This window comes from Pieris napi, chromosome 11 (genome assembly GCF_905475465.1).
Source record: "Pieris napi chromosome 11, ilPieNapi1.2, whole genome shotgun sequence".
Taxonomy (NCBI): domain Eukaryota; kingdom Metazoa; phylum Arthropoda; class Insecta; order Lepidoptera; family Pieridae; genus Pieris; species Pieris napi.
In genome coordinates this window covers 9,061,170-9,080,017 of record NC_062244.1, presented here as the reverse complement: position 1 = coordinate 9,080,017, position 18,848 = coordinate 9,061,170, and the positions used below count along the sequence as shown (strand labels likewise).

At 32.4% G+C, this 18,848-nt stretch overlaps 2 protein-coding genes across 4 annotated transcripts in view; both read right to left on the bottom strand.

Annotated features, from left to right (window-relative positions):
* The window catches only part of LOC125053672 (inverted formin-2), a 73,538-nt gene extending 66,196 nt beyond the window's left edge, over nucleotides 1-7,342 (bottom strand). For 2 of the 3 annotated variants that reach the window (XM_047655164.1, XM_047655166.1), the window contains exon 1: nucleotides 7,198-7,342. The gene's annotated coding sequence lies outside the window, so the exon portion shown is untranslated. Of the gene's footprint in view, nucleotides 1-6,622; nucleotides 6,693-7,197 lie in introns of all 3 variants that reach the window. The other variant, XM_047655165.1, reaches the window with a different exon arrangement.
* A 3,570-nt stretch (nucleotides 7,343-10,912) lies between these two features.
* Nucleotides 10,913-12,984, bottom strand: LOC125053971. Its single transcript, XM_047655612.1, has 3 exons — nucleotides 12,770-12,984; nucleotides 12,164-12,335; nucleotides 10,913-11,726 (listed from the first exon to the last, which is right to left on the bottom strand). The coding sequence occupies exons 1-3, from the start codon at nucleotides 12,945-12,947 to the stop codon at nucleotides 10,922-10,924; spliced, it is 1,155 nt and encodes a 384-aa protein (XP_047511568.1). The 5' UTR covers nucleotides 12,948-12,984; the 3' UTR covers nucleotides 10,913-10,921.
* Nucleotides 12,985-18,848: the final 5,864 nt, after the last annotated feature.

Here is an 18,848-nt window from a genome sequence, read left to right as displayed (position 1 = left end):
GCGTGTGTCAAGCACAGGAGGCTGATCATCTTGCCTGTTAGATTGATAAATGATCATGAAACATATACAGAAATCTAAGGCCCAACCCTAAAAAGGTTGTAGCGCCACAGTTTTTTTTAATATGTAACCGAGGCATAAGCATTGCGTACACGCAAACATATATTGCTATATTTTTTCTAAACAAATACCTAACACATATATATCTATCGATGAATAAAGCTAGAAAAAATACTACCGTAGAATATTTGACGGAGACAAATTATAATATGTCATGTATTGAAAAGTTCAATACCTATCATAATATAAAGTGCCTTTAAATTAAGCAGCAGTATTTAATAAAGCAAAATAGTGAAGATGTTACAGTTTCAAATGTCAACTATTTTAAATTCGGTCGCGAAACAGTTCGACAGTGGCTTCCGTCATTTCGACACATTTCCCGCGATTCCTGAGGAATTTTAACAAATTTGTATAAATATCTTGGCTACTATTAATCACAGCCTCACAATCTTTTGTTGCACAATGTTTTTTGTTTATAAATCTATCTCTAACCGATCCTACGTAAGTATATTAATTTTTATAATTGATATTTTTACTGTCACTTAAAAAAATTGTTTATTAGCTCATGAAACTATAAAGAAGATCATTTAATTTCATGTGAAATACGGGACTAGGTTCACTTTCACTTTAATCCTACGATTGAATTCATGAAGTATTTTGTGTGACGTAAAAAATAAAAGAGCGAATACTTAATTTCTTTCCTTTTATTACTGATTGTTTATGGTTATTATCGATGGTTATTTAAACATAGAATATGGAAATGGAAATTGAACCCAAATCACTATTATAGACCCACTGGCACACATTGGACCGATCTATAGAAACAAAACCTATTTAATGAATTATTCATGAATTCATAAGGGACAGATTGCATCTCATTCGAATTAAGGTTTTCTATACACGATCGAAAACGTAATAGTTAAGATTCCCGGAATCCGAATATAAAATAAATAAGGACTTTTCTGCAACATTAATAACTTTAGTAGTAATCAGCCTTCTGCACACGCTGCATAGTAAATATTTTATAGAGACCGAACCTAGTAGTTACGGGCGATGAAAGTGTATCGATCGACGGTGTATATTTCATGAAATTTGAAGCAATAAATATGTATTTTCTTTCATATTTCATTAAATACTAACAATTATTATGAAGAAATTCTTCAGTGTTTAAATACTGCAATATTTCCGAACAAGAGTTATATTATAATCCAATATCGTACCCCCTTAGAACTAATTGTAATTACACTATTTTAACTCAAGTACTTTTTCTTCTCTTTCTGTTAAATTGTGTCTATGATATGGTGAATAGAGACGGAGTACTTCATTCAAAACGGTGCTTAAACTGATTTTTTTATTAAACAGACTATTATTTGGAACATTAATTTTAAATTAAAATCAAATCACGCAATTTTTTTACATAAATATTTATCAAATTGGGTACGCATGAATAATCATTAATAAACAACCAAGGTCGTGATAGAAGCCTAAACCATGATCATAGCGATAGGACAGAACCGAGAACAAGTTTGTTTCCAAGGGCTTTATGACCTGCTCAAACGACCACATGTTCCATAAATCATTATTGACCTTAAACTATTCTTGTTTGACAGTTTAATGCTGTTTTCAAATGACTTTCTTTTCTTTAAACTAGAATAAGCAAAGCCTGCATATTTTTCGAGACCTGAACTCAAAACACTTTAAAAAAATTAAATCTTAGAGCTTTTCGACGCTTGTGAACATGAGATGAAAGGTTATAAACAAACGAACATCATCACTAGATAACTTTAAAGGTTTAGGTTCGATTCCAATTGGTAGAAGATCTATAATAACAAAAAACAAAAGACGCACGAATTTGTGTGATTCCCTATTTAATTCTTATTCCTTGCTGGGAAACTAAGCTTCATCCATATATATTATCAAATGATAAGCTAAAATTAACGAACAGATTGTACTGTTTTCACATATTACCTATGGTGCATGTATATAGCACCTGAAATATAATGAGAATTGTAAGAGGTCGCAAAAAATCCTTGCAGACGGAAGCTAGTATAGTAATAGTAAATAGTATACTTTTGAAGAAAATTTCAACCGCATCGCTGATAAGCATTCGTGACGTCGAATTAATATCTGTTAAAATAATTTAATATAAGTTTCAACAATATAATTTTAAATTAAATACCAAATTAACATTTAGAGTAGAGCTACTAAAATGTAATGTAGACATTATATATTAGATTTTAGATTCCACAGACTAATCATAAATTGATTCATTTAAACCAACAATGCCTGTCATGTACACAAAAAGTAACAAATTAATTACGTTACCAGTGGGTGGTTTAGTTAAAGTACAAAGTAGCCGGCATTGACTGTGTTATAAGCTAGTCATTACATCCTACGACCAACCTTTAATTTTAACTTAATTTGCTGATTTCCTTGAAAAATTGATTGTAACGTGATCATATAACCAATGCTTATTTAAGGTGAATCATATAAAAGAAAGAAATTGAACATATTAGTTGGCAATGTTCAATAAAACGAAAATATTTTAGTCAAAAGAAGGTTGTATAAGTTTTATAGAAAATAAAATGTTTAAATAACTCCGAACGTGATTGTTCTTAAGCGTCTTAAACGACTCAAGAGAATCTATAAATGTAATTTAAAAACTTCTTAATATTGATAATCGCGTTAATACAAGACAAGAATCTTGCTTAATCAAATTCTTTTATATTTAGAAGTAGGATATAAATTAAATGAAAACTAATAATTTATAGAAAGTCTACATTTTAATACTAATCTATTCTCACTCATCTACTTTAGTTTAAACTCTAATAAATAAGGTCGTGGTGGGGAATACTCCTTGCATTTTGGGGGTCTTATCCTATCGAAATCCAAGTAATTACCTCACCCACTGGCAGGGTAAGATAAGGGTAACATCAGTTAGTCCTAGACCTCTACGTCCACGTCATGCCTTATGAATTCTGCACTCACCGTTCTCAAGCGAGTGCCACTATCTCAACTCCCCACAGTAGAGAAGCTAAAGCAGCAAGGCGCTCATCTGACGCCATAAGACATTGAACAGAGACAAAAACCGAAATAAAAGGGTCAAGCACAAATCATAGATCGCAGCCCCGACAAGTGTCTCATCTGCGATGGCCTAATCACCTATGCAGTTAAATCATCAAATAATCAGCATCCAGATTGATACTTCATAAATAGTCGCTTTAAAAATAAACCTAAATACTACTTAAGGTTACTTATCAAAACTGAGCAACCTTAATTTGTATTACGATTGGAAATAAAAATGGTAATTTTCGTACTCATAAAAATAAATGTCAAAATATAAAATTTTTCCTTTCGTAGTTTTCGTAATCTCTATAATTGTTTATCCTTGAATTTATTATAATGAAATAAATACTTAAATTCAAAACTAAAGCAAAATTGTTTATTAATAGGCCTCGGACGTATATAAAGTAACTGAATTCGATTTCACACTGGATTTTTAGTATGTTACATGTATTTTTATATTTTTTTTACTTTTATACCAAATATCAAAGAGTCAAGGAGCCACTATCAAATACAGTAGCATTTATCAAAATCGGTAATGTATTAGAGTAGTTTAGACAGAATATAAGAACGGACCGACATATAATCCTTTTTGGTACCTATTAATTAAAATCTTATTTAATTTAAAGAGTAAAATCGGGAATATAATGATTAATACTCATTTAAGGATAATGTAGGCACCGGTCTCTCGTATCGGATGTCAAGGGTCCGAGAACAGTACCAGAGAGTGTAAGTGTGAACGCCACATGATTCTATACAATATGTCTAAACTCTATACAATCCTATTTCAAAGATTTGGCATGTGTGAAACGGCGACACCGGTTATAATACAAAATTAGTCCTTCTAGCCTTATACATTATGGTGAGTTAGATAATGCAAACTCAAAGATATATTTCTTTAACATTCCGGCCATTCGATTTAACTCAACGCAATTATTTAATCAATCGATTTAAAGAATAATTGATTTGATTAAGTTCATCAATGTTTCTCAGTTAGTTAAGCGAATAATATGTTTTCATTCACGTGAATAAAACATTTTCGATTGGAAATATGTTCAACTAATTATTCATTTTCCACATAATTCAACTGAAAAGATTGACTTTTATAGGGCTTTTTAACCTAGTAAATTATCAAAATATAAGCTTATATTCTAGATGTAATTCCCTTCTCGTCATCTCCTTCTCCAGCTTATTAAAATAGTTTGACAGCTCTAGAATCAAGATTTAAGCTTTGAAGCCAGAACTAAGAACAGTGTTATCTGATCCTAAATCAAATACACCTGTATCAACCAGATAAAACAATTGCGTAGATTACCGCATACCAAAACACGACCTAAATATAATTAATGATACCACTAATGTATATAAATATCTGAAATCAAAGAAATATATATTTGATAGTAAGATAGATTATATATAAATTTACAGATATACGGCCTTACTAATAAAGATTTATGCACATCGTATAAGCCTGTTATAAGAAAAATGTTACTAATAATGTCTGAATTGACAAGGTTTGATGTATACTGCTGTTATAACAAGTGTCTGGTTTGTATGAAGACTTGTACAATGCTTATACAACGCAGAGGCCTAGTTTAACGGGTGTATAAGACAAAAATTGCGTAATTTCATCTGATTTCGCGTTTGACAGCATTTTTTGACTGTTTAGTTCAAGGAAAGATTTAAGTTAGTAGATATTTGTGTTTGTTGAAAATAGATTTTATAGATCAAATAGAAGATTTAGATAATATTGATATGCAGCTAATACATACGATTGAAGATTTGCCGCCTCCAAGGAAAGTCAAAGAACATACCAAACTCGGTGCAATCCGTTATTACTTTCGCATGGCGATTTCAAAACAAAATACCGCTTTTCAAAGAAGTATGTTATGAAGATCTGTGACAGAGTGCGAGGTGATGTCGAAAAGAGTACTAGAGGTGGAGGGTTTTCGATTTAGGTGTCTTCTTCATGGCTTCTCAGTGTCATTAGAAAATGCCAAATTATATATAGTAGCACTGGCAATCCTCCACAATATTGCTATTGATATCAAAGAAGACCTGGATGTTACGTTTGATGACACTGAGAATGCTCCAGAAGAACCAAGGCCAACCTAGACGCCCCCAAGCAATCTGGCTAGACAAGTTGCTAGAGCTGCTTTTATTGAAACATATTTTTAAGGCTGTTTTATTTACATAGGTGTGGATAGTTAAGGACTTGAAATAAATAAAAAGTTATACTTCATTTAAAACGGGGGTTTTATTTTTTTTATAAGTATATAATTATTTATTTAATTGCTGCTGTAACAATTTGAGCCTTAGAAGATGCTTCTGTCTAGCCCTTTCGTGAGCTTCGGCGAGTCGCTTCTGTTTGAGCTCATGTGTTTCAGCCATCTGCCTTTGTTTTGTTCCGTGCTCTTCCTGGAAACACTGGAACACTACCGTGTTGCGGAGTTTGGCACTTTCCACTATTTGAGATGCCTAAAAAATTATTTAAGTATGATCGTTGAGGGATTTTGAATGAAATAGTCCTTTCTCTATCACATTGATACTAACCTCTTCTAACTTTTGTACGCGGCTTTTTATGTAAAATTCTAGTCCTCTTTGTCTGAGGTTTTGGAGTTTCTATTAGCTGCAAATAATAAAATGTTATTAGTATATTGAGTAAATGTGTATATAATTGCTTTGGTTGATAAAATAAATACAACTTACATTAGAATTATGAGTCGTATCAAAATTATTAAATCAAACGTCAATCAAACACGGCGGGTTGCCAGGGTAACAATAAATAAGGGTCGTTTTGTTATTCAACCAATACACATCGATTATTGGTCAAAGAGGAGTTTATGCCCTGTACAAGCTCTATTCACTGAATTACTATCACCTTGTCATAACGCATGTATAGTGATTTTTTATTAGTAAGACCGATATAATATAATATATAAAAAAGTCGTTAATGGTCACTGCATAAAATGTTTGTATGAAATTACATAGTTCTGAATATAATCACCAGGAAAAAGCTAAGCTTTTTCTATATATTTTAGTTAACGTTAGATATCTTCAAATGTCATAAGAAACTGTCAATGTCAAACTCATGTATGGATTACTAGCACTTTCCTCGTGAAGCTTATCATGAATAAGATTTATTAAATTGTAATACCTTAATTATTTTGTTTTATATTACATTTTTATGTACAATTTAGTACATTTTCACTTTTTTCTAACCATAACAATATACAATTCCAAACATAGACTACTTTATTTATATATACTATTTATATGTTACATAATAACCAGCTCCTTGGCGTACTGGTTAAAGCAAGCGTTAAAAATATAATTTTTAAACAAATCAGTTGTCTATACTCATTACAAAATTTTAGCCTAAAAACCCAACCTCAAGTGATAAAATTTGCCTCTTAGAATTTCGATTTCTAATAAGTTTTGTAATGAAAATATATTTTAATAACTATTTAAACAATTATTCAATATTCATAAACATACTCACCCAAACTCGTACTACCACGCGAACAACAACGATTATACGATTATCTTATAGATAATATTTATTGTAATACCTAAAATTATTGATTAACTTTCTCACGTACGCCAAAAAGGTGGGAATCGATATTTTATTCCAGTGTTACCAAAGACGACTATGTTTAAAACGGAACAAATCAAGACAACGCGAAACCAAATGTCTGCGACCATGAAAACTAAAGTATTAACATTTTAAACGCAAAATAGTTGTTAAATTATAATAAATTAAACACGCTTTTTTACGGTAAAGTTTATCTATTCTACGTAGATAAAAGGCTAAGTAGGCTTTAGTATAAGTACCGCTAGTATATTATTAATTACGAATGTAATGAGAACAATGAAAATTTAAGTTTCAGGTAAACAACCCGAAGTTAGAATTTTTTGTTGAGTCCAAAGAGTATTTAGTCAAGGTTCATAATAAAACCGTATAATTTATTCACACGCGTGAAAAAACAACAAATTCGCGACGGTTATTTAAGAATCTTCAACTTCCGTTAATTATAGCGTGAAAATTATGTAATATACAAACAAAACGTGACATACTTAAATCAGAGCTTGTTTTCATTCGGATTCACATTTACGAATTTTCACTGGCGCGACGCGACGCGAAGTTGACAATACATCCTCTCATGCGGAGAGTCGCTAGCACACTAGCGGCGCGTACGGCGATTTCAGCTTAACTCGGAATAAAGCAGCGGCTACAGCGTGTGATGTCCTTCTAGCTTCTGCTTTACTTTCACAAGCGCTTAATCCACAGTACGTTAATAAATTAGTTTATTAATAATCTACAGATTTTTTAAATAATAATTACAATTTTTAAATTAAAAAATATAGCTGAACGTATTATATACACCATGTATACAAAAAACATTATGTACAAGCCAAAGCAATTTACCTACTAATAACTTATTGGTTGAGATGTGTGTGGGAATATGTAATGTTTAAGGGTGTGAAAGTGAGAGCGTTTTATATTTTGTAATAATAATAACAGTTTATTTAGACCACAATAACACAAAACAGGAGAATTTAAAATAAAAGTAGTCAAAGGATGAGTTGTCTTGCTGCTAAAAGCAGTATAATAAATTCTTTTTTTACGGAAAAATTTACGGAAAAATACCAGAAATTTGTCAGACAATTTATTTTTTTCTTCTCTACATTTGCATAAAGTTTGTAAAGGAACACGAATATAAGGGAATGCAATGATGACGGGATTATTGAACTTGTCCAAATGTGTGTATGTTCATGTTTCATATGTGATTTTTTCATTTTACTTCCTATTTCCTAAGGAGTCAGGAGACTCATCAATGACTCTTATTTAATTATATGCTGCAAAAATAAATGAATTATATCGCATTTGGGCGAGGACCAGTCAGTAAAAATAGGTAACGAATGGTAATTATAAATAAAATATGAATTGTTTAAAACTTCAACATGTAAACATAGTAAAAATGTCTTGTTATTCATTTGAAAACAATTCATTATAATGTGTAAGATTTGAGAACCCTTTTAGGTAAAAAAATACCAGTGTTAGGGTTTCCAGCTCTTCCATGACAAACTTAATAGTAAATTCCATAAAAAAAATATATAATTTAATTTAATTTTTTTTATTAGTGTTTACATGTTTTATGTATAGTCAAAATCACTTACTAATACAGACAAACTATTTAAAAAAGATTTTTCTATTCTCTCAGCTACTCCTACCTACCCCGTGTTGGCGACGCCCTTAATAGCATGGACAATATGGGCATGACATAAATTAAATAACCAATTTCGACACCAATATTGTTACTGCAGGTGTCCACACTGTGGTATGCTGGCTTGAGTCAGATATCAACACGCTGCGTTTAGCGCTGTAAGCAGTCCTTTAGTAACAAGGTATGGGTAAAAGATTTTTCTTATTTCAAAGCTTTCATTCAACTATCAAATTGCTACATTTCTTTACAAATCTTATTATTAATAGGACCTTTATTTACGCATGTAGTGTTAACGATGACACTAATTTGTTATCACCGTATATGGTAGAACAACGGGGGGAATGTGGTTGGTATCTCACATGATGTAACTGGGTGGTATCCTTTAAAATTTGATCCCAATAGCATCAAAAAATTACATAAAGAATTGTGATAAAAGGAAAACCTGTTCCCCAAAACCCAAAAACCCAGGAAGCCTCCCCCTTGATTCCGCCGAAATCTCCGCTGACTTTGTATTGTAGGGGCAGAACTGGCTTTATAGTGGCTAGAACCCTCTGAATCATTGAATCAAACGTTTCGACTGAAAAAACTGATGAAACCTTTTCGACTTGTATTTCGATTTTTTTTAATTTTTGCCAGAGCATTTTTATAAATTTTCTCAAAATAATTAAACTTTCACACATAATAGCTAACTCCCTTCCACTTTTACTTACTTCTATGATAACTCGCAAAAAACTGTTATTAGTATAAACTTTAAATCACACAAGTATGCTTCGTAAGTATTAACCATATTCCTCTCACGTATGGTTACGCAACATGTTTACGAAGATGCGTCTATGTTGCCTTAACAAGGCTTTCTGATTTGCATGCCTTTTATCCGCCGATCTAAGAAAATGTTTATCTTGGCAATTGACACGAATAAGGACTGCAGGTGTACTTAGACGTAGTTCATTCTTGGAAATAACCATGGACTAGCTGTGTCATTTGTAACGCTGGCCATAGACGGACCGCATGTTGCAGCTGAGACGGACTGCTCTAGAGCGCAATACACGGACCGCTCCAGCAGTTCCTGAGCGGTCGGAGCAGTCGCGCTGCAGTCGAGTTTCGCCGTGCGGTCGAATGCTGCCAGACCCACCATACACAGACCGCTACAAGCTGTTGCTGCCGGCCGCGTGCCACTTCCTCCCCGCTCCCCGCTGAGTACCAATCCCTTCCTCTCTTGATTGTAGTATTGGACGCACCTACATACTACGATGTCTTCTACGCCTACGCTTGAGTAATAGTAATACAAGAAGCAGTGTTACAATATTAAGGCAGGCTCTACCGCGCATAACCACTATGTGGAACCAGCTGCCCACTAAAGTATTTCCGAAACTGATCGACTTAGGACACTTCAAGAAAAGAGCGTAGCAATTCTTAAAAGGCCGGCAACGCTCCCTCGAGCCCTCTGGCATTAAGAGTCTCCATGCAAAGTATAAATTAACTTTAGGTTTTCTCCCTGTTCTATATAAATTCATACTCAAAAAATGTACATTTCTTAAATAAAAACGTTTTTATTTGTCTATAATATAATTTAGGCGTTAAATGAAAATTAAAATGGAAGTGGGCGGGACACGTGCCTAGACTTCTCGATGTACTAAATGGGTCACGTCATGGAAAGGACCTGAAGGTAAAGCGAAAACGACGATCCCAAATGCGATGGGAGGACAAACATTCTAAAACTGCTGACCGATACTGGCACCAGGTCGCTTGTGTAAGGGGAAAACATTCCTTGAAGAAGGGCTGTGCCTGTGAAGTAGGTTCCTACTAGAATTGTAATGTTTAGATTTGATTTTTTATTCTATAACAAAACTGCTTTAAATCGCTCATTTGTCAGACACAGTTTTTCACAGACATCGAGGTGATTCGAGTGGTATTTCGTATTCTGCCTTGACGTCCGATGATGAAACTCAGCTGCTCATTAAACCGAACAACTTCTCTCCATGGTAAAGAAGCATAAGATGCAGAGAAACCCCAGATATCTATGCAACGCCAAGAATTGCGCTGTGGTTTATGGTAGTAGGAAATTAAAGGCTTTTTTATTTAAATATAATATAATTTACACTTAAGTAACGACGTTAATCAAATAAACTACGTCAAATAAAATATAAAAGTATAATAAAGAAAGTTTATTTTTATAGAGTTTTAAACAAACCAATATAATCAGATTTATATACATTTGTAAAATTATTTGGTACTTTCAGCTCAGAACGCCAAATCATTTATTAGTTAACTAATGATTAAGGTACTCTAGCTTGTGAAGTATCTTCCTTAGATTCGGAATTAAATAAGCATTAACTGTTAATGAACGACTCTAAGATGCAGTAACAGCAATAAAATATAATCAGTTAAATTTTATAATACAAAACCGATGTAAATATACTCTAATATATTATTAAATTATTACCTAATTTACATTCATGATTTGCTAGCTATTAGCAAACTTCAGTGACTATGTATTATATATTTCCCACTGGCTCTTATATTTTGTAATAACTGTAGTAAAATTTTGTTCTATATAAACTGGATGGTTAAAGCTATAAAGATTGTCCTGGTCTCAATTTAACAATTTCTGGTTTGTTCGGATCTCCATTACCCCTGACAACGTACACAGTTACAAAATCATTATATTTATCATTATTCTCATAGTTAACTTTATAATCAATATACTTTCTATACAATTCATCATTATTATAATTAATATACTCAACACCTCTGTTAGTATTTGGGAACGTGAAGCTTGTTTCATGATTTTCCGTCGAAACATAATTTGAATTTTCAGGAAACTTTAATTCCTTTCCTCTTCTATTATCATTTTCTACATTTTCGTTATCAATATCATCAATATTGTCTGGAAATATCCATTTGGAGTAGATATCAGTATTATAAGCATTATTAGCGTTTGGATTATTCTGAATACGTTTCTGTATTCTGAAATTCTCTCCGTAAGGGAACGCTAATCCATAGTTTTGTTGGTACTGTTCGTATGGTCTTTGAAAACCATAGCCTTGATTTTGGGGACCAATATTCTGCTGATGTGGATTAAATCCAGTTTCTGGATGATTTGGTTGATATGGCCCATAATTACCATTTTGAGCATTCCCTTGCAAATGATTGTAGAATTGTTGAATGTTTTGTCCCTTTTGGGGTGCATTGAAGAATCGAAAAAAACCCCCATTATGGTTGTTCAGATAATGGACCAGTTGTTCAGGATCCGTGGGGCAAAGAGGATACCCATACCGGCAGGACGCAGGATTTTCCTTTGAGGACATTCCTAAGAGGACCGCTCTACCGAAAACGAACAGAGGGTTTGAACTAATACCACTGTAGGCTGAGAGTAATCTGAAAATCATACAAAATATCAGACCTTGGTTATTTTATAGAACTGGACCTAGAAGTATACAGTCATTACGACTTATTTAGCTGTATTATATTAATTTGTAAGCGTTTGTTTTAAAAATAGTTATTCTATTTAACATCATAATAATATAATATAAGTTAAAAGTACCCATAACCAACGAGTATGCGCGGGGAAGTGCAAGTGCAAGTCAGGGCAAGTGGAGCTCCGTGGTCTCTGCCTACCCCTTTGGGGGAAAAGGCGTAATAATATAAAAAATAAAAAACTTAAAAAAAACTCATTGTAAATCTAAATTATATTTTCAATGTACATACTTGAACGCAAAAAATTATAAAATCAGTCCAGTCATTTAGGAGTTTAATTTAATTAAATTATTCCATGCATGTCAGTAAGCTGCCATGACTATACCGTGATAACTAACGTCATAAGTGGCTGTAATCCAGTCACAGTTTGCAAAACATTGGAACTGCCTAAGCCGCCTCCAGCCGCTTCACATAACAACCGCGGCACACATTGGAAGTCGTCGTACAGGGCTATCGATGTTAGGGCTTCGGTCACTCGTGATAGGGCTTCTGTGGCAAATGATGGTCGTTCTGAAATTTAATAAATACTTTCAATACACTGATTATTGAATATATATAAAGGTGTTGTATATTATAATTAGCATTTATTTATTTGACCATACCGATAATTATGGTATTTAAACTATCAATTTTCATATTAAATTATTTAATTATAGTATTTAAATTATATTTACAAACATAACACATAATTTAATGGTTGTAGTGCTGTTAGAAAATTAAAAGCGCCTTTAAAATTATTATAGTAATGACTTCGATAGTCAACTTTGCTTAAATATAAGTCTATAAAAGATAATTTCGCTATTAAGTATCGTTTTCTTAAAGAAATACTTTTGTTAAATATTTTAATTATGATTAATCTATACATTCTTAATTAGAGGGGTCATAACTATTTTAAATGCTAAGACGGTTATTTGTTATTATATTTGTAATCAAATTAAACTTACCATAAAAGTGTCCTGTGTTGTAGTTCTGAATATTATTGTTTTGATAAGGGTTTCCGTAAAATCCATTTGGATTTAGTCTTCGAGGTTTTTGTCCATTATTTCTTTTAAATTTGTTACTGGAAGGGAGCGCTTTAGAACCTTTGTGGGTTTTGAAATTGTTTTGATCAAAATACTGCATATTCCTTGAGATTGCGTCATTTTGTTCCAGATTAAATATTTGTCTATAAAACATAATAATTTTGCTATACACTTAGAGCCAGTTTTTTGATCCGTAGTTAAAAATGGTTGTGATATAAATAACCAGCGGCCATCTTGTTAACCCTCCGATACTGAGTAGTTAACTTTTTTTACTAATGGTTTGATATTTGACCATTAGTTACTCTAACCACGGGTCAAAAAATGCATATTGCTGATATTTAACTAATACTTAGGATATTTAACCAATAGTTGAGTTAACTACGGATCAAAAAACCGGCAAGTAATTACAGTAGGACTTTTTAATAGCTAGTGTAATTTATAAAAATATTATAGACTTAAAAAAAGAGTTTTACCCTCCTTTGTACTACAACTAGTTATGGTTAACGCACTTAGCGTGTGACGTGGAGGTCCTGGATTGCTTAAGCGAAATAATATTTGTAAAATTCTATATATGTATATCTTTAGGATATAAGACTATGACTTAAAATTAAACGGTTTTTTGATCCGTAGTTAACTCAACTATTGGTAAAAAATCGTTACTATTAGTTAAATATCAGCAAAATGCGTTTTTTGATCCGTGGTAAGAGCATCCAATGGTAAAATATCTAACCATTTGTCAAAAAAGTTAACTACTCAGTATCGGAGGGTTAAAAAGATGGCCGCTGGTAATTTATATAGTAACAGCTGTTTGTCACAGAAATCAAACTATGATAAATACGTTTATTACTATCTAATTATGAATTTAAACATATTGAGATACTTTAATTAATGAGACGATGAAGAAGACGATAATATTATATGAGAATGTGTTAATGAGTGACCAAAAATATTTAGGCAATGTCATCCGCCATTAGAAACCTGGGATGATGTAGATTTTTGTCACTGTTACCCCCTATCGAAGGGAACAGTGCTCTGGATTGTTACTGAAATTGGGAATGATGTTAAACTGCCAATGAACAAGAGTATATATAGACAGCAGCTCATACCAACCTATTTTGCTTCATTACTAACTAAAGAACCGCAGCAGTATATAATTAAGTATATTTCTAATTCATTATGTGTTTTATTGCCTATAATATTAACTTATAATTATTATAATTAAATAAAATACAAGAACAAGAGTATATATAGACAGCAGCTCATACAAACCTATTTTGCTTCATTGCTAGCTACAGAACCGCAGCAGTATATAATTAAGTATATTACTAATTCATGTTGTGTTTTATTGCCTATAATATTAACTTATAATTATTATAAGTTAATATTATAGGCAATAGAATACATAATGAATTAGAGTTAATATTATTTATATATTACTAATAATATTAACTTATAATTATTATAAGTACATACAAGTATGTGCTTATACTAAAAACTACAGCTACACATTAGTTAGGGACCTATGATATTCTTTAGGGCTTTTATTACATTTGTGAGTTAGTATCTACCTACTTTATTACAAGAATTTATAAATAAAACATTTGACTTGATTAATAAACTGTTTAATTATAACTTAAATACAAACCATTTTTATTAAAAAAACATTACAAAATTTACATGAAAACCTAAAGTAGCAATTAAATATTTTCTAATTGTTTCTTCTTGCATTTCACCTCAATTTGATGCAACTCTTTTTGCTGCTACATATATTTATTGTGCCTTTCTTCCATCTGCTGCATCACATTTTGGTGCACCTCCTCTTTATGCAGTATGGATTTTTGGTGGGCCTCTCATTGGTGCAGCAAATGTTTTTGACGCTCTTCCTTAGCATAATTGAACAAATCATCCTCTCTTATTTGTCTTTGTTTCAAAAACTCAATTTTTTTTATTCGTGTGGATCATAATCCGCTTCCTTGTTTTCAAAGGGTTAAAAGATTTTTTCCTTTTGTTGTAGGACACAGCTATACAAGAATAAATATAAAAATGTGCCTACACCTTCATTAAATGTATATTAAATTTAACACTTCGGTGTCTAGACCCATCTGAGTTGAAAACGTCACAGAGATTTCCAAGCTGCATCTTTTTGTAGATTGCTGCAGTGATCAGTTGTTTGCAGGTTACGACTGTGTAATCCTTGAGAAGCATCACCAGTTTGGCAGTTTCTTTTTTGGCGAAGTTAGCAGTATGGTCCCTTTAACAAAACATAAATGTATTACTTTCTATTACGAAACAAGATAAACCGGAATAAATAACACGAAAATATGTTTGTACTTACTTATTTGACCGTTGGCTGTTTGCGGACATCGTTATTTATATATTTAAGTATCGTAAAAAGTGTAAACCGTATCAAAACACAGAAAAACAACTTTATTTATATCGTGTTATTTAGATTAATTTGACACTTCAAACTCTTCAAAGCGCAAATAACGAATGAAGATGGCAAAAATGGATTTCATTCACTCAATATGTCTAGTGTTGTCATACAAAATAAATGTTCCCCACAAAAAAGAACCACATTTTTTGGGATGTCATTGCTCATTGCACTGGCAACAAATTGACAAATTGTTAAGATTAACTATAGTTAAAAAAGGGATTGAAAAACGCATTTACGATTTTACCAATGGTTATTCATTTAACTATAGTTAATGTAACAAATGGTAAAACCATTTTTTACTACGGATCAAAAAACTGGCCCTAAGTCAGGATATTGTATTCTATCTTCGTCATAAGGATCCGTTTGTTTCTCTTGTCCATGCGTAATAACGTAGAATACTGTGATCTCCATGATACTACGATCGAACAAAATAAGTATTATCCTGCATTTAAAATAAGAATTAAATTATAATAAATTACAATAACATTTCCATTAAACAGTAGTACCAATATGACAGCAATAAGTAGTATCTGATTTACAAGCATCGCTAACCAACTTAGGGTCAAACAAATCATAATTTATAAAAATGATATCACAAAAGTTCCTTTACATTTATTTATAGACCATCCTTAGACAGCGAACATTATGAGTGAAAGATTTTATTTGTTTTTTTTTCTTCTGAGATACTTCGTTATCTACTATTTGTCAGGATCATGTTATTAGAATAAATCGTAAATAATCTTAGGGTTTTAAAAATTTACGTACGCAATTGATCTAAGCTGTGAACAGATAATGAAATATCAAAGATTAAGCTTACTATTTATTTAAAAATCGATATGTTTAAGCTAAATAGATATTTCTGTGTTTGTTTAATTGAGTTTTAGTTGAATTTTAGTCAAGTAAATCCTAGTACCTGACACATATGTTTTGGGTCTAATAAGGCATGTCTTTTCTCGAAATCGGGGATTGAACGCTAACGTTCCTTATAAAAACTGTGGCTCAATAGTGCCTTGTTGTCGTAATTTAAAAAAAAGTGCGTGCGTACAAAGTAGTACACATGTCAGAAGTGAAACTTCTTAGGCAAACTAATTTTTATTTCTTGTTCATATATTTTATACAAATCTAAAACTCGAGATTTCCGAGACTTAGAGGGAAGGAAAAAGGCAGATATGTTAGAAATTTAATTGTCATTAAAATATTAAGTGTCGAAAATTAAAACAAATTATTAATTTAATTTATTTCTTCGATAATAAAAGCACGTGGCAATTTAATTTACAATTCGTCATTTGAGATTTAAATTTCTCGGCAGCGCTCACAAAGTTGCTCGTTGGAGATCTTTTTGGGGCAGTAGATGCCCAGAATACGGCGAAGACAGCGGTTGACGAAGACTTGGAGTCGGTGCGAGATGTCCTTGGTGGCCTTCCACGTTTCACACCCATAGAGAAGCAAATATTTGACGTTGGGTCCCAATATTTTAACCTTGATTTGACTATGTTATCCGTGACTGCCATACAGGCCGAAGTTGTGCGTAGGTCGCTCGGGCCTTGGCAATGCGTGAAGTAATGTCCTCTTTTTTACTTATAAGTGTTCCCAAATCTTACACATTGTAATGCATATCTACTGATAATGAATTTTGTGAGTCAATAGTCTAGCCTGCTGATTCGTACAATCAAGATGCGCTATCTAATCATGAATAGGTAAATTTTAATTTTCGAACGTTGATCCACTGACCCGAGAGAGCTTATCATTCTATTCTAGGTGATCTAAATACTCTTAGTTCATATGCCCTAAATATATGACAACTATTAACCGCTTTCAGGACCATATATCATATTAATCAATTGCAGTTTTACATATCTTGTCCATTCAATTCATGGATTTTAATGATTCTATAAATCAAATCAAAATCATTTATTCATATAGGTACAATGTACACTTATGAACGTCAAAAAAGAACTACATATTAAATGCTTCTAATTTTACATTTACTGCTAGTTCTCAAATCAAGATCGTAGAAGAGAAGAGAAGACTTGGCAATAAACTCTCCGCCACACTTTTGAATCGCCAAGTTTTTTGTTTTACACAATGTTTGTAGGGAGCTGCAACGATTACACCATGTTCCACGTGACATCTTAAGCAATCAATAATTAATTAATCATAATAAAATAAATTAAAAACAAAGATTTGTCCTCTATCAGCAGGAGGCATGGTGAAACAGGAGCATGAAGTTAATAGTTGGCAAAATTCAATATTACAAACACTGTGATGACACTTTATTACTTATCATAAAACATTAATTAAAATGCACACTGACACACTCACACACCCAAACACATTACACGTTCCCACTCACACCTCGACCAGTAATTCCATTAGTAAATGGTCTTGGTTGGAAGAGCAATGTTGGCCTAGTGGCGTCACCGTGCGATCTCATCCCTGAGGTCATAGGTTCGATCCCCGGCTGTGCACCAATAGCTTTTCGTTCTATACGCGCATTTAACATTCGATCGAACGGTGAAGGATAACATCGTGAGGAAACCTACATGTCTTAAACCCAAAAAGTCGACGGCGTGTGTCAGGCACTGGAGGCTGATCACCTACTTGCCTATTAGATTGAAAAATGATCATGAAACAGATTCAGAAATCTGAGGCCCAGAGCTTAAAGAGGTTGTAGCGGCACTTAATTATTATTATTATTTTTTATTAGTCTTGGTTAGTATATAATGTTTTAGTTGTCATTCATTATATGTATAGTGTAATCCGTTATATTTCTTCATTTAATTTTTTAAAATATTATCTTTAAAATAAACGCAGTGGATTGTCAATAACTGTTTAATAAATAAATAAAATATATATATTTTGGTTCTTCCACTCCGATCTGTCCCTGGCTACCAGCCTAAGTGGACCTGCTTGCCTTCTTATATTATCCTATCCCATCTTTTTAACTGTCATACACGTTAACGATAAGCCTTCGGCCTGGGAATCCATTCGGTCCATTCGTTAGTTATAAATAACAGTAAATAATTATGAATATTATTATAACACATTAATTTATTATGCAAATTGCGCCATCTATGCTCAGCATTAAAAAACTTGACAAATGTCGGCTTCGTCCGCTTACATTTATTGTAAAAAATTGAAATTATATTGTCTATATTTAATTCTGCCTAATATTAAAATTAAAATATTAAATTTTATTATTCATTTCCAATAGTAATAAAAATAATAGAGTAGCACTTCCTGAAAGACTGGCAACGCACTCGCGAGTCCTCTAGCATTGAGAGTGACCTTGAGGGGCGTATCACTTAATATCAGATGAGCATCCTGCCGGTTGCATCTTTAAAAAAATATTATCATTGAAACGCTTTTAAGAGTTAAAGAGTAAGGGCACTGATACGGATGAGAAGAACTGGAACTCTTCGCCACTCTTTTAATCTCCTTATTGTCATTAGTAGATAACAATTCTTATTCAACAATTCTTAAAGAAGACTTATTAGAACAAAAAACTGCTATCAAGACTTGTACTGTTTGTGTATATAACCTTAAATGATATGTATAAGTCATAAA

Excerpts from the sequence above, each read along its gene's own strand:
- LOC125053971 (XM_047655612.1), bottom strand. The coding sequence starts at position 12,947 with ATGCAGTATTTTGATCAAAACAATTTCAAAACCCACAAAGGTTCTAAA. Across the intron at positions 12,336-12,769 it reads CAACACAGGACACTTTTATG|AACGACCATCATTTGCCACA; the intron begins GTAAGTTTAATT and ends ATTAAATTTCAG. Across the intron at positions 11,727-12,163 it reads GGATTACAGCCACTTATGAC|ATTACTCTCAGCCTACAGTG; the intron begins GTTAGTTATCAC and ends TATGATTTTCAG.